Source organism: Macaca nemestrina, chromosome 7 (assembly GCF_043159975.1).
Source record: "Macaca nemestrina isolate mMacNem1 chromosome 7, mMacNem.hap1, whole genome shotgun sequence".
Classification (NCBI taxonomy): Eukaryota; Metazoa; Chordata; class Mammalia; order Primates; family Cercopithecidae; genus Macaca; species Macaca nemestrina.
In genome coordinates this window covers 14,911,717-14,927,090 of record NC_092131.1, presented here as the reverse complement: position 1 = coordinate 14,927,090, position 15,374 = coordinate 14,911,717, and the positions used below count along the sequence as shown (strand labels likewise).

Genomic DNA, 15,374 nt, shown 5'->3' with positions numbered 1-15,374 from the left:
CCCAACAAAAGGTGTCCAACAGTGGCTTAAGCTTCCTGGTGAAAGTGAGCCCCCGGTTCCCATGTGCGTGCAGAGCCCAGGATTCACTCACCCATGGTTTGAACCTTCAATGGATACATTCAACAGTTACCTGTCAAGTGCGTTTCCTCTGTGCCAGATTGTGTGGCACTCAGCCCTGTGGAAGTAATGATGACTAAACATTATTCAAATAAATACACATTCAACAACAAAGTGTGAAGGCACAAAACTAGCTTGCCAGAGAGAGAGAAGCCTCACTCAGACAGGGGATCAGAGGCCCCTCTAGAGCCTCCTAGATATTGGAGGGAGCCATGAGTGATGGGCGTGCCTGCAGCCTGTGAGACCAGGGGGAGCACACCCCGGGCAGGAGGCACTTCGGGAAAATAGCACGGGGTGCTAGGGCTGCCAGGGACCTCAGTACACATGGAGGAAGGTAAGGTCCAGAGATCGGAGTGACTTGCGCAGGGACACACGGCAAATCGGTGGAACCGTCGAGGGGTGGAGAATGAGCCACAGCCCCCCTGTCTCCCATGCCACCTCTTAGAAACCAGATACCCGCTTCGCGGCCAAGACCCACCAGCTCCGAGCGGCGGAGGCCAGAGGTAGCGAGGCATGAGGTTAGAGGTGGGGCGAGCGGGGACAGGACCCCCAGGGGGTGGGGAAAGGGGCAGGGGGCGGCACCGCTGACGTCATTTCCGGGGTCGGGGTATATAAGCGGGGCGCGCGGGCGCTCCTGCTGCTGCTGCTCTTCCCACTGCAGTACTCGAGCCCCGTGCAGGGAGCTTGCGGGAGGATCGACCGACAGACGGAAGCACGCCAAGGCGCTGCGCCCCCAGCCCCGCGCCGGTGCCACCGCAGCCAGACCCCGGCCGCCGGTCCAGCCGCCCCTCGCCCGGTGCTTAGGTGCCCGGCCCCACACCGCCAGCTGCTCGGCGCCCGGGTCCGCCATGCGCTCCGCCGCTGTCCTGGCGCTTCTGCTCTGCGCCGGGCAAGGTGAGCGAGAGCGAGGGACTCGCGGGAGAGGGTCCCGGGCTCCTCTGCCCACCTTGAGGTCCGGGCACCGCGCGGCGCCCAGCGCCCCTCCATATCTCCCTTCGGGCGCGGCGAGTTTTCAGCACCGCGGACAGCGCCGCCGCCTCCCGCCCGACCCTGCAGTGTGGCCTCTGCCCGGGACCCACAGGACACTTGGGCCTGACTCCCAACCCCGCGGGGCAAGGCCCGCTTGTGCCCACCCCTTGTCTGGGCTTGGCGCCTCGGCTACATCAGGGCCAGTGCCGGTTGCGCGGTGGCCGACCAAGGTCATTGGGGGGAGGTGGGAGGATGGCTGCTCGCACCCCTCCATCCCTCTTCCCCTTTCATCTCACTCTCCCCGCCTTTCTGGCCTTGACTTCTACTTCTCCATATCATCCCTCACAATCCCCCTCCTCCATCTCTTCCCCTCCGCCTCTGGGGTCTCTCCCTTCCCCTCGTCTGTCTCCCACCCCAGTCCCACTGTGCAGCCCTTGGCCTTGTTTTGATAGCGCTCCCTGCTCCAGAGCACACCAGCTCCAGAGCACACCAGCTCCAGAGCAGGAGTTTCCCAAGGGGGAGGGGGAGGACCTCTCCGTGCAGCCTCTGGGGACCACCCCACTGTGGGCAGCAACCAGGCAAAGGAAACAAAATCAGCCCCAGCCTCTCTTTTTGGTGGGGGCAGTTTTGAGGGGTGGCATTGGGTGGACCGGCCCCAGTGAGCCCAGTCAGGAAGGACTGGGCTCCACTTGGAGCAGAGGAGTGACCCCAGCACTCTCTTCTTCTTCCCAGTCACTGCCCTCCCTGTGAACAGCCCTATGAATAAAGGGGACACCGAGGTAAGAAGGGGTGCTGGGGATGAGGGGTAGGAGGCTCCAGTGGACACTTCACAGCCAGTTCTTGGGCAGCTGCAGGAGTAAGTTCGGCATAAAGCCAAGAGCCAGCACTGCGGCTGCTGAGCCTGTGGGGACAGCTTGCAAAAGAAGATATCAAAGATCGCTTGCTTTCCCTGCTGTCCTGCTGTGGGGACTTCCCCAGCTTCCTCTGAGCTGCATGTGCAGCAGAAGAGGCCTGCATCTTACCTACTGGGCCGAGGTGCCTGACCTCAGGCTGTCTTGAACACTCTGAATCCAGTAGGCCCACCAGGGGCTGGTGGGGGTGGCTTCTTTCTAGTTGTGGTTGTCCACAGACCTGTAAAAATGGCCTTTGCCTGCCTGGCTCTCGCCTCCCCCTTTACTCTTTCTTTCCCCCTGAAAGGCTCTGCCAGCAACTACCCACACCCAGCAGGCTCTCCAGCCCTGGCTCTCCCGAAGGAACACAATGAAAACATTTTGATCATGGCTCCTGCACCCACGGTCCCGCCATAGGGGCTAGTCATGGAGGTCACCCAGGAAAGGGCCTTAGGAGACACTGGTAGGGGTTTCTCTAGCAGCAAGAGACACGCCACGCTGGGTGTGTACTTGGAATTCATTCATGGCTGAGCTGGGGCTGTTTTTTCCAGGCTTTAGTGCTCAGCCAAATCTTCACTTGAGGGTCAGAGAAATTTCTACTCCCCACCTTCCCAGAAACTATTTTCTTCCAGTAGACACCACAGTTAAAATCGAAACCGTCCAAGGGATTCCAACCTCTGTTCAATTATATTTCCTAGGTTTTAGTTGCAGATAAGACAGAACTTAAACCTCTACCACTCATTCTAGCTGTGTGACCTTGGGAAAATTCCTTAATTTCTCTGAGCTCTGCCTTTTTCTCCTTTTCCTTGAGGGGAAGTGTAAAGAGTAGGAATCACGGATGTGAATTGCCTAGCACATAGTAGGTCCTTAGTAAATAGGCACTGTTATTCCTACAGCTGCCTTGCTGATCTCCCCATCCCTCTCCAGACCCTTTACCCAATTCCTGCCTCCCAGAAAATGCCCTCACGAACAGGTGGTTATCTGATATTCCCGGTGCAAGGTCCGGGGTTGCAGGGAGATACAGGGTACAGGCTGCTGGGCTCTCCTTGCCAGATCCCTCATGGGAGACACTCTGGTCACCATATTATACCCAGCAGTCTGTGGTCAGGGGCACCAGAACAGCTGGTTAAGACCTGAAGATTCCATATAATGTTGTTGTGACTACACACATTATAGAGCACTTGCCAGTTTGCCATCTTGGATCCTTGGACCGGTTGCCTTGGCATCCCGTAGACACAGCCTCCCACCCGCTCACTCCCCGCCGGTGTTGCCTGATGCCTGTCTGACACCTCCTGCTCTCTACTCAGCTCTCGGCTGTGGAAGCAGGGCTGGAGTTGTGAACCCCTCCCTGGGCGTGCTGACACTCCATGCTCGAGAGAGTGTTTTTCCATCTGTACCTCATTACCCTGGGAGAGCAGTTGGGAAGGTATTCTCATTCCTGTTTTACAAATGAGGACACTGAGGCTCAGAGAGGTTAAGTCACTTGTCCAAGATCACACAACTAGGATACCACATTACAGTGGGCACCATCATCAAAGATCACTCATTTATCAGGGGCCTAATTATCCACAGCACCTTTGCGGGCACAGGATAGGACTTTCAGAGGCGTGGCTGTGGTCGACCTGGGACGTGCTCCCAGGTGTAGTCAACGTTTGTTCACGTGCCGCCAGGAGACTCATCCATCCCATGGTGAACATGGAGTGAGAATATGAAGCTGTGACTCCTCGCATGTGACAACACCATGGGTGTTGGCAGACAGTAACCTACATCCTATTTCCAAACAGGGTAGAGACAGGGAAGGTCTTTGTCTCCTCTGGGCAGTCCAGAAGGACTTCCTGGAGGAACTGACCTTTGGACATCTTCACGATCAGAGCACTTTTGTAAGACATCCTTTTAGTGCCCACAAGCAGCTTTCTCATGTTTAGAGAAATAGCACTTGGGGATGAGAAGGTACCAGGTACCATTCCCTACACCCCTTTCTCACCATGATCCACCTTAGAGGGGAACCTGCTGGCCATGTGGTTGGAGTGCCTGACACGTGGTAAGCACTGTATAAGGGTTTTCTATTATCATTGCTATCACTGTCTGGCTAAGAAAGCAGAGCTGTGTACCTGAGCCAGGGATCATGGACTCCCAAAGACAAAAGCAAATACCCTCTGTCCTCACTAGAAATTCACCTTAGAGCTTCAAGGGACTGAGCCCCATGATCAAACCAACCCCAACCTGCCCCCGCACTCTGTTCCCAGGTGATGAAATGCATCGTTGAGGTCATCTCCGACACACTTTCCAAGCCCAGCCCCATGCCTGTCAGCCAGGAGTGTTTCGAGACACTCCGAGGAGGTATGAACTGGAAGCTAGGGGTGAGGGCTGCTGCCTGCTGGGCTGGGAGGCTAGGAGATGGGTGTGTGGCTTTTGGTGGAATTAATGATTTAACTCAACAGTCACTGACTGAGTGCCCGTCATGTCCAGGCACTGCACTGGGGTCTGAGGTGTATAGACAGTTGGAGGGGTTGTAGCCCAGGTGCTTACAGACTGGCAGAGGGGATGCATATGAACATAATTAACTAGAACTCCAGGCAAAATGAAACCAGGGCTGGAACACCAAGCCCCCAGACTGTGAGCTCCCTATGGACAAAGATTTTGTGTGCTGTATCCCAGTGCCTAGAACAGCCTCTGGCTCCTGAAGACACCCTCTAGATGTGTGATGAATAAAGGAATGTTATGGGTGGACATGAGAAGGACAAAATCTTTCCAGGCAACCAGTCAAGTTTTTACTAACTGCTGGATAGAGCCAGCAGCATTTGGGTTGGGCTTTAAAAGAAACATTGGAAACCGACGGGCGGAAAAATGAAGACAAGGTTGTCCAGGTGTGGTAGACAGTGTGAGCGCAGGCATGGAGATGGGAACCTATTGTGTTTAAAGAGACCCCCACTCATCCTCAGGGGCTGCCACCCCTTGGCTAAGGTCTGGGTGCTGGGGCAGTGGCTGACTTCTCTGATGTAGTAGGAAACTGACACACACCTTGGAAAGGAGGTAGTTTCAAAAGTGTTATCTCAAGATCCAGTCTTGCTGCCGCCACCCTGGTTTTGAGTTTCCAGAGTAAATTCCTTGTGCTCAGCTGAAAATATTGATGGTAATCTCTTTCTCAGCCGTTCTCTGGAAACCACCCATGACGACTCTTCTTCCATTGCAGATGAACGGATCCTTTCCATTCTGAGACATCAGAATTTACTGAAGGAGCTCCAAGACCTCGCTCTCCAAGGTATTTTCCAGCCACTGCACATGACTCTGGGTAAATTCCAGTAACTGAGAGTCAGAAAATGTGGTGGAAGGTTCAGCAAGTTCCTCTCTGGGACTGTCATTTCCTTTCAATTATAAAGCGGAAAAGCAGGATCCGCCGTGCCACCTGGCTCAATCTGTTATTGATATTGTTAAAGAAATCAAGGCCCAGAGAGGTTGAGTGACTTGTCCAAGGTCACATAGTGAATAGAGACATGACAAATGCAGCTTCCCTAAAACCCATGGCCTCTGCAGTTCAGTCATTTTAGGAAGTAACTTTATGAAGTAGTGAGCTGTTCATCACTGATGATGATATTCAAGCCAAGCCTGGACAGGATACTGGGGTGGAGGGTGAAGCTGTCATCATCCCACAGATAGCCTCTGTGCCCAGCCCCCCAGCTCCTTCCAGGCTTGATGCAAAGCACAGCCCTACCCTCGCAAACCAGGAAGCCTGAGTTCGGCCCTGCACCAGCCCCAGCTGACTCCCTGTGGGAAGTGGCAATTTCCACCGGGGCAGGACCACTGGTGGTGGTGTGTCTCTCCCTGAGAACAGGGCATTATAGCATGAATCCAGCATCTGCTTCCCAACGAAGCAAGAGTGTTTTTCAGGGCTGGGCTTGTGTCTGGGGTAGGGTGGGAGTATGAAGGCTGCTCTGGCTCCAGGATGGGCCCCACTCTGAGGCCTCTGGGGCAGACCAGGCCATGTGTGAGAACAGAGAGGGCTTTGGGGAGGAGGCGTGTAAACACAGCCACAGCAATAGGATTCCTATGGCCTTTTCCAAGCTAACACACTGTTCTTCCTCCCACTCACGAGCCAGCCTGGGTGGCAAGCACCCATCTCCTATTGTTGTTGGAGGGGGCAGGGTGTGCTGGGGGCAGCTGGGACTATTACTACCTGGATGGTTATGTCAGCATCAGTGACCTTGGACTAGTGTTTTTTTTTTTTTTAATTAAGCATTAAATATTTTATTACAATATGATAACTTTAAAATTAAATATTGAATGACTAACTGATTACATTTAAATAATTAAATAGATTGTCAACAGAGACTATTATAGGAGAATGTGTCCTGAAACATCTGTATTCACATACACATGTGTATCCAGTGTAAGCAGCATCCAATATACGTATATATGACTGTTTTCCATTAACAGAGTCCTGGATGTATTTCTGTCCATCCATCTATCCATCCACTCCCTCTTGGGCTCCAGTAACATCTTCTGTGTGCCTCTGTCTTAGCATTTACCACACAGCAACCCTGTTTTCTAGATAAGCACCCAACTCTTGGAGAGCCCAAGTTGCCCAAGGAGCTAGGAAATAGCCAGAAGGGAACTGGAACCCATGTTGCCTGAGGCCAGGGCTGGGCGTGGTCCCTGGCCCACAGCTGCCCCGGAAAGCCCATTGTTGGGGAAGAAATGAGGACCAACCGCAAAGCTGGGCTAGCTGAGGGGCCAACATCAGGAATCAGGCACAGGTGTGGGGACAGTCAGAGGAGGCAGCAGCGGTGGGGGGAGAGGGGTCTCTGGGTCACGGCAGCAGGCGCCAACCCTGGGCTCAGATGTGGGCACAGGGCTTGGCCTTCTCCTGGGGCCTGGACTCACAGCGTCCAAGGGTAGCAGGGCTTACCTGAATCAAGAGCTGCCACCATTACTGCCTGCTGCAGGGTTCCTAGAGCTACCGGCCAGGTCCTGAGGGGTTCCCCACCCCCAACTCCTGCCCCTGGGCCCCTTGCTCCATCTGAGCCTTTCTGGCTGTGTGAGGCCACAGCACGCTTGCTCTGGCCTCCCGGGGAGAAGCTGAATCTGGCGAGGCAGGGTGGCTGCCTGAGGGCCCAGCTGAGAGACAGGAGGGACGCCAAGCCTTCACCGCCCCATCAGTGTCTCACTGGGCAGGCCCTGAACATGATGTACCCAGTTTACAGATGGGGAAATGGAGGCCTTCACTCTTATAGATGAATATGCCAGGGCTGGAACCAATGGGACTTTTCCCTCTCTTTCTCATACCAGGCGCCAAGGAGAGGGCACATCAGCAGAAGAAACACAGCGGTTTTGAAGATGAACTCTCGGAGGTTCTTGAGAACCAGAGCAGCCAGGCTGAGTTGAAAGGTCAGTCCCAGCCAGTCTGGCCAGAGGTGGGGAAGGGAGGGTGGCAATGGGAACAGTGGCTATGATGGACCCAGGGGTCCGATGAGTTGGGAGCCCCACCCATAATCCCTTATTTCCCTCTCGCTACAAGTGGGGAAAGTGCTGCCCAGACTAAGTCCCTTGCCCAAGGTGAGTGGCATGACCAGGGGTTTCAATCTGGGCCTGCCTCACACCAAAGCCCTCGCTCGGTCCCGTCTGCCCAGAACAGGGGCTGACACTCTAGGGCAGGAGGTCTCTGGCATGGCAGGTGGACAACTTCAACTCTGGGTCTACTCAGTGGCCACTGTAGCAGAGCCCCGCCCCCAGTGCCTGTCCTCCTGGGAAGCGGTGGGGCCTCAGAATAGCCAGGATGCAGGAGGACCACAGACAGAGTAGGTGTGAAATGTGAAATGAACCCATATCATCTTTCTTGAAACCAAAGAGCTTCTAGGAGTCCAAGAGGTCATGGCTTAGGTCAGAGTGACACTCTGAGCCATCCTCCCTGCCTGGGGAGAGCCACAAACCGGCCCCGTGGGGCCTCTGCTCTCCATGTAGAAGATGGGCTGGTAAGGCCGGTGTTCAGGAGCTGTATCCCGGTGTCTCCTGTCTGGGGCTGAGAGGGAAAGCCCTCAAGTGAGGCCCAGGTGCCCTCACACTGGCTGAAGCTTTAATGAGGCAGGCAGCCATGTGTCAGTGCAAAGAGATCCCGAACTTGGCATTTGGAGGCTTGGGTTCCAGGCTCAGCTCTGCTGCCTGCAAAATGCGTGAGATGGACAGGTCATCTTACCTTTCTGCAGATCATTTTGGGTTTCTGTGAAACAGCCATGGGAGCACCTTTCACCAGAGTCCTGGTGAAGCTCAGATGGTGGAATGTACTTGACAGCACTTTGTTCAGTGGTCATTATTCTAATGACGGGAGGAATTTTTACTTATTCAAAGGCTGTCTTTAAGGCAGCCACAATAAAATACCTTTTAATGAAACCCTAAAATTTTGCAGAATTGAGCCCTTTCACAGGACGCTGAAGACAGAGAAGCCCCACATGGAGGGGAGAATGAAGTTGCAGACATGGTGCCTCTTACACAGAGAGGTTAAGCAACTTGCCCAAGAACACACAGCTGACATATTAATTTTCAGTTCAGGCTTTATCTCCTGGATTAATTCTTAAGGTCTGGATTTTTGTTTTTTGTTCTTTGAATAATAACCTGTTTTAAAAGATTAAAAAGAAAGAAACAAATCCAGCTGTGCTCAGATCAAGCCTGGACATGGACAGAGGGGTAACCCTAATCGTTGTCTGGGCTGGGCTCGCTGGAAGCCAAGAAACATAATGAGTACGATCTGAAATTAGCCTGTGGGGAGGCCCCACACGTGGTCCGGTCCTCAGGGCCTGACTTGGCTGTGCTGTGTCTACAGAGGCGATGGAAGAGCCGTCCTCCAGCAATGCTATGGAGAAAAGAGAGGATTCCAAGGAGGCAGAGAAAAGTGGTGAAGCCACAGACGGAGCCAGGCCCCAGGCCCTCCCGGAGCCCAGGCAGGAGTCCAAGACTGAGGGGAACAATCAGGCCCCCGGGGAGGAAGAGGAGGAGGAGGAGGAGGCCACCAACACTCACCCTCCAGCCAGCCTCCCCAGCCAGAAATACACAGCCCCACAGGCCGAGGGGGACAGTGAGGGCCTCTCTCAGGGTCTGGTGGACAGAGAGAAGGGCCTGAGTGCAGAGCCAGGGTGGCAGGCAAAGAGAGAAGAGGAGGAGGAGGAGGAGGAGGCCGAGGCTGGAGAGGAGGCTGTCCCTGAGGAAGAAGGCCCCACTGCAGCGCTGAAGCCCCACCCGAGCTTTGGCTACAAGGAGATCCGGAAAGGCGAAAGTACGTATGATGGTGGAGACCTCAACCAACACATCTGGGAGACGAGGATGGGTGGGAGGGGAGCCTTCTCCATAACCTCATTCCACCTTCATAACAACCCTCAAATGTAGGTATTAGCTCCATTTCCCACTTGGACAAATGAGGTTCAGAGAGGTTAAGTAACTTGCCCAAGGTCACACAGCTAATTTGTAGTAAAAGCTGAGGTTCTACCCCAGATTTCTCTGACTCCAAAACCATGCATTTCCTACTATTCCACATAGCCTGCCCCCACCAACCCTGGAAGCTAGGGGTGGGTGATGGAAGGGCTGGCTTTGGGAACAGAGACCATGGCAGGAGGGCACAGGCTGATCTGGGAACAGTGTCAGCTTCAACTAGGGTTTAGGAGAGGCCCTGGCTCCCGCTGCGGGTCTTTCCTCACTCTCCAGCTGTCGGGCTTCTGGGGTGAGGATGAGGGGAAGAGGCAGGCTCCAGCTAACCCACCACTCTGAGCTGAGAGGGTCTTGCAAAGCCTGGTATCAAGAAGGTTTTTCCCGCTAAGTGTCATCACTGTGGAGAGGCTGGGTTGGGCCCTACGAGCCAAGGTCTGTGGCCCTAAAAGTGGCCACAGCAGAGGCCCCCGGGGAGTGGCAGAGACTGGGAAAATGGTGGTCCCCCACCCATTCTCCTGCTCTTGCCCACCAGCTGCTCCAGGTCGGTCAGAGGCTCTGGCTGTGGATGGAGCTGGGAAGCCTGGGGCTGAGGAGGCTCAGGTCCCCGAAGGGAAGGGAGAGCAGGAGTACTCCCAGCAGAAAGAGGAGGAGGAGATGGCGGGGGCCCCGCAAGGCCTCTTCCGGGGTGGGAAGAGCGGGGAGCTGGAGCAGGAAGAGGAGCGGCTCTCCAAGGAGTGGGAGGACTCCAAACGCTGGAGCAAGATGGACCAGCTGGCCAAGGAACTGACGGCTGAGAAGCGGCTGGAGGGGCAGGAGGAGGAGGAGGACAACCCGGATCGTTCCATGAAGCTCTCCTTCCGGGCCCGGGCCTACGGCTTCAGGGGCCCTGGGCCACAGCTGCGACAAGGCTGGAGGCCATCCTCCCAGGAGGACAGCGTTGAGGCGGGCCTGCCCCTCCAGGTTCGAGGCTACCCTGAGGAGAAGAAAGAGGAGGAAGGCAGTGCCAACCGCAGACCAGAGGTTGGTATGGGGCGGGAGCCAGCTCGGTGCTGGGCCGCGGAGAGTGGGTCCAGCAGGGGCAGCCACACCCAGACACACTGCTCCTACCCCACTGAGGGGACACGGCCCCCCTGGAGTCTGGGGATGGAGAGATGCTCAGACCGGGGGCTCTCAGGGCAGGAGAATGCCTTGGCTCCCAGGGGGCATCCAGCAAAGCTGGCTGGGAGGTGGGAGGAGCTCAGATCAGCCTGTGGCAACAGGGGAGGTACCGAGTGGGGACTTTGTCCCGAAGGCGGTAGGGAGCCTTACAGGTTGTGCCCTGGAAAAACCATGTGGTGGGTCTGGCCATGTCTTTTCCTGGCCCCCAGGCAACCCAGGCACAGCCTCCTCCCAGGCTCAGGCCCTGCATCTGGCCCATGAGGGTAACGGGGCAGGGCAGGGGTAGGGCCGGGGACCTCTTGCCTGTGGGGATCAGGTGGGAGCCACACGATGTGAGCCGGAAGACCTGGGCTCTGCCTCCTCCTGGCTGCGTGGACTCGGCGGGTCACTCCCCTCCTCTGAGCCTCTTGGGTTCCCCATTTATGAAGTAGGGGTAAGGAGTCTCCCCTGCCCACCTCATTACCATGAGTGGAACACACAAGGGCTTTGAAAACCAGCGACCCCGGAGAAGATGAATGGGGCGTGAGGACACAGCCCAGAGGAGCAGGGTGGGAGTTGGCGTCCCTGGCAGGTAGGCGGCTGGGATACCTGGTTCAAGCCTTAGTGTCCAGGTGGGAACCAGGGGTCTGTGGGAAAGCTGACACCCGTCCGTGGCCCCGACCCCAAGGCTCTTCTCTGCTCACCTAGAAGAGGGTGCGGCCCCTTCTTTGGGTCCCCGACCCCCTCTCTGGGCCTGGCAGTCTGAGAGGAAGAAGGCTCCACGTTGGCAGCTGGAGCAGGAGAGGGCATCTGCCCCTGTGCCTGGGAGCCCAGGGTGAGGGACTGAGGACAAAGCTGGAGAGAATGGGGGCCCAGAGGTGCCACCAGTTTCCTTTCTCCACAAGCAAAGGGAGCTCCAGACAACAGGGCAGAGAAATGGGACCCCTGAGGCATGTGGACAGGATGGGGTCGGGGCCTCCTCGACACAGCCCAAGGGTCTTCATAGAAACCCCAGCCTCACAGAATACCTGCCGCAGGGCCTGCTCCAAGACGAAGCGGCTGCAGGGTCTATTTCCATGGCCTGCAATGATCAATGTTGGGGTCCATGGGCCAGGATGCCCTCGGCAGCCTCAAATCTGGCAGTGACCCCGGGAAAATGACCCCTCCCAGGTCAAGGGAGGCAGCCTTCCCTGCGCTCCTGCTCTGAGTCTTGAGGGTATGCTCTGTGGGTGTCCAAGTTCTGAGGCCTGGAAACTTCTGGAGACTGGGGCATAGAACAGGGCTCAGAGGAGGGGTCCTGCTTCCCTGAACTTGGGCAGCCAGAGCTTGGGATCCTCTCACAATCAGGACCAGGGATCAAAGCCCAGCCCTAGGCAGGCCGACGTGGGGTAGCTCCCCCAGCATGCAGCCCTGCCTCAGGCCCCCCATTCCCCCCAGGTGGGAAGGCTGCAGAAGACAGACCTGGAAGCCCCGGGCTGGCCTCACCCTAGGTCCTGGCACCCATGGGCCAGGCCGAGGGAAGGGGGCTCTTCGGGACACTGTAAGCTTTGTTTTCCATGTGCCCTGAAAGAACAGACTCCCACTTGTCCAGAACCATTTGAGAGGAAGTGGCGCCTGGATAAGAGGCCACCAAGCGCAGTGTGGGAACAGGGTCCCCGACATTAGCCACCTTCTTGTCCATAATAATCCTGAGAGCAGCAGGCTCGTATCACTGTCTCCATGACCGATGAGGCCCCTGAGGCTCAGAGAGACGAAGCCACCTGTCCAAGGCCACACAGCTAACCCAGTGCCTTTCTGACTTACTGTGCCTTCCGTGCCACTGGCCAGGCTGGCCTGAGTGACCTCCAATGTCTCTCCTAGGACCAGGAGCTGGAGAGCCTGTCGGCCATCGAGGCGGAGCTGGAGAAAGTGGCCCACCAGCTGCAGGCACTGCGGCGGGGCTGAGACATCGGCTGGCAGGGCTGGCCCCAGGACACCTTGTGGTCCTGGCTCTGCTGTCCCCTTGGCAAGTCCTGGCCAGACAGCCCGGATGCTGCTTCCGGTAGGGAGGCAGCCTCCAGCCTGCCCAAGCCCAGGCCACTCTGTCGCCCCCCCCACGCACCTTGTCTCCTACTCTTGACTCCTCCCTGCCCTGGAACGTCCTCTGCAGGGCAGCCTCACAACTTTAAACATTGACGACTCCTTCTCTGAACACAGGCAGCTTTCTAGAAGTTTCCCTTCCTCCATCCTATCCATTGGACACAACTGCAATAACTTCTGACCTTTTGGTGAAAGCTGAGAACTCCTGACTGTAACATAATCTGTATGAGATTTATCTAAAGAAAAATAAATCTGTTCTGGGCCCTTCCCTCTGAATTTTTTCCCCTCTCAACGTAGAGTGGAGTGGTATGCACTGGATTTGGGCAAAGGGACGAAGGGAGTTCAGTCTGCCTAGGGGACTCCTTTCTGGGCCACTTCCTGGCTGTGGGATCTTGAGCAAATGACTTTGTTAACTCTGAGCCTCAGTTTCCTCACCTGTAAAATAGGAATGCTGGCCTGCCTCAGAGTGTTTGTAGGGATTAAAGCACACTTGCCGAGGGCGTCTGGGTTCCTGCCTCTTCCCATCCCCAGTCACATCTGAACTGGGCCATGCACAGGCAGGGCCAGGTGGGGGCACGGGCTCTGCTCCTGAGCCCAGGTCACCCCTCCTTGATGGTCCCTGCCGTCCGATCACCTGTGGTGCTGGGTGGAGGCCCTGACAGCCCAGCCTAGTGCCTGTCGCAGGCCACAGGCGTCAGACTCGAGCCTCTGAGCTGCAGGGCCCGCTTGGCACAACCACTTATTGTTAGGAATGTGGGGCGTCTGAAGATCTCGTGTATGTAACGCTTCACTAGTGCACAGGCTGCTCTTAGTCCCAGTTTTGTGAATGAGGAAACGGAGGCAGAGAAGGTGAAATGACTCACCCAAGTCACAGGCAGAGATGATGCTCAGAACACTGAAACATGGGGACTGTGAGGATTACTCAGTCAGGACCTCTGTGTGCTGGCTGAAGATCAGGGCCCATCATTCAGTCACTCGTCAAACATTTGTGCATGGCTGCTCTGGGCCTGGTAGGCCTGAGCATGGCTGCGACAAGTCCTGGCTTTAAGAAGCTCACTGCCCAGCGGAGACAGCTGCATCCTTCAACAGCCAAAGCAACCCACAGGGACAAAAATGCACTCAAGCAGGAGGAGCACATGCCCACGCTGGAGGGCGCACCTTGCAGGCCAGGAGGAGGAGGAGGTTGGGTTCGAGCCAGGCTCTGCTGGACTGGCTGGTTGGCCTCGGCCAGTCACTTCACCTGTCCAGGTGGCAGTTCTGGGGCTGACGTCCTTGGCCTTTGCAGTTCAAACACAAGCAAGCCGGGGAGGGTGATGATCCCAGGCAGTGGTGGAGAGGGTGCAGGGAGGGGCCTCGGCCTTCGAAGGCTGCCCACGTGGTGTCTTCCAGGTAGGAATGGGAAAGGCATGGGCATTGTGGGTGGGTGAGGCTCAGAGGCATCGCTGCCACCCTCCAGGGGCCCAGGCAGAGCCAAGTCCAGAGGCCAGTTGGGATTTGGGAACCAAGTCCCTGAAGCTCTGCCTGGTGAGTCTGAGCAGGCAAGGTTCCACGGTGGGAACACAGATTTGGACCTAAGACTGGAGTTGAACTCCCCAGCCCAGCCATTGACTAGCAGGAGTCTTTGGGCAGGCACTCCTGGCCCTCTCAGGGCCTCAGTTTCCTCATTTATAAAATGGAAACAATACTTACTATCTCCTTACCAGATGACAGTGAGGATCGCGAGCCCACACAGCATGGCCCAGAAAACCACTGCGATGGTGTTGAGTTGTTTGAGGGGTCTTGGCAAGTCTGGGTTTCTCTGATGAGGATGGGCTGCTCGTGGCGGCTGATGTGCACTGCCACCCCCTGGCCCCTGCAAAGCACAGGACACCCTCCGAACGGCTGGCGCAATTGTTTATTTCACGTTTCCAAAAGTTAGGTTTACACTCCACCCCAACAGTTACAGAAATAAACACATTAACTGTACTCCACTAGACTGTTAGAAATCAAAACAAGAGCCGGGCGTGGTGGCTCATGCCTGTAATCCCAGCACTTTGGGAGGCCGAGGCAGGTGGATCACGAGGTCAGGAGTTCAAGACCAGCCTGGCCAACATGGTGAAACCCCATCTCTACTAAAAATACCAAACTTAGCCAGGCGCAGTGGTGGCAGGCACCTGTAATCCCAGCTATTCAGGAGGCCGAGGCGGGAGAATTGCTTGAACTCAGAGGGTGGAGGTCGCAGTGAGCTGAGATCACACCACTGCACTCTCCAGCCTGGGTGACAGAGACTCCATCTCAGAAAAAAGAAAGAAAGAAAGAAAGAAAGAAATCTAAACAAGACTAGTTAGTTAGCAAATACAGAGATCACAGAACACTTTGTCCCTGAAACCACCCATCCCAAAGCCACCTGCAGTGTCAAACCTCGTGGAGTGAACATGCGACCAGGCAAATGAGCCAATGAACAGAAGCCATGGCGTCTGTATCTCGTACATGGTCACGTATAGTATGCATATGTACGTTCACAAATTACGTACAAACCAGCTTGGGATTCTGGTGAAGTTGCTTGTGAACAGCTTGAAGCAAACAGCATTTGTCACAAAGCACAGGTGTCGGCACGAACAGCAGCATCCTGGTGAAATCCCTGTGACTGGCTTTTCAGAGTGAGCTTCCGAGAGGTGACTCCACACAGCCCTGGAGGAAGGGGGTCGGCCAGGCTGTGGGAGGGGACAGTCCCTCCACACTGCCAGGTCACAGATGACTCTTGAAGGGAAAATGCAATCATTTCTGAAA

General features: G+C 55.9%; 1 protein-coding gene across 1 annotated transcript; it reads left to right on the top strand.

Moving 5' to 3' along the window:
• The first annotated feature begins 778 nt into the window (after nt 1-778).
• On the top strand, nt 779-12,873 carry LOC105467531 (chromogranin A). The gene is made up of 8 exons (XM_011717182.2): nt 779-1,011; nt 1,819-1,865; nt 4,223-4,316; nt 5,170-5,238; nt 7,263-7,361; nt 8,791-9,240; nt 9,922-10,409; nt 12,387-12,873. The coding sequence occupies exons 1-8, from the start codon at nt 966-968 to the stop codon at nt 12,468-12,470; spliced, it is 1,377 nt and encodes a 458-aa protein (XP_011715484.2). The 5' UTR covers nt 779-965; the 3' UTR covers nt 12,471-12,873.
• The last annotated feature ends 2,501 nt before the right edge of the window (nt 12,874-15,374 follow it).

Coding starts and splice junctions, on each gene's coding strand:
- LOC105467531 (XM_011717182.2), top strand. CDS start 966: ATGCGCTCCGCCGCTGTCCTGGCGCTTCTGCTCTGCGCCGGGCAAG. Junction 1,012..1,818: donor TCTGCTCTGCGCCGGGCAAG/GTGAGCGAGAGC, acceptor TCTTCTTCCCAG/TCACTGCCCTCCCTGTGAAC. Junction 1,866..4,222: donor TGAATAAAGGGGACACCGAG/GTAAGAAGGGGT, acceptor CTCTGTTCCCAG/GTGATGAAATGCATCGTTGA.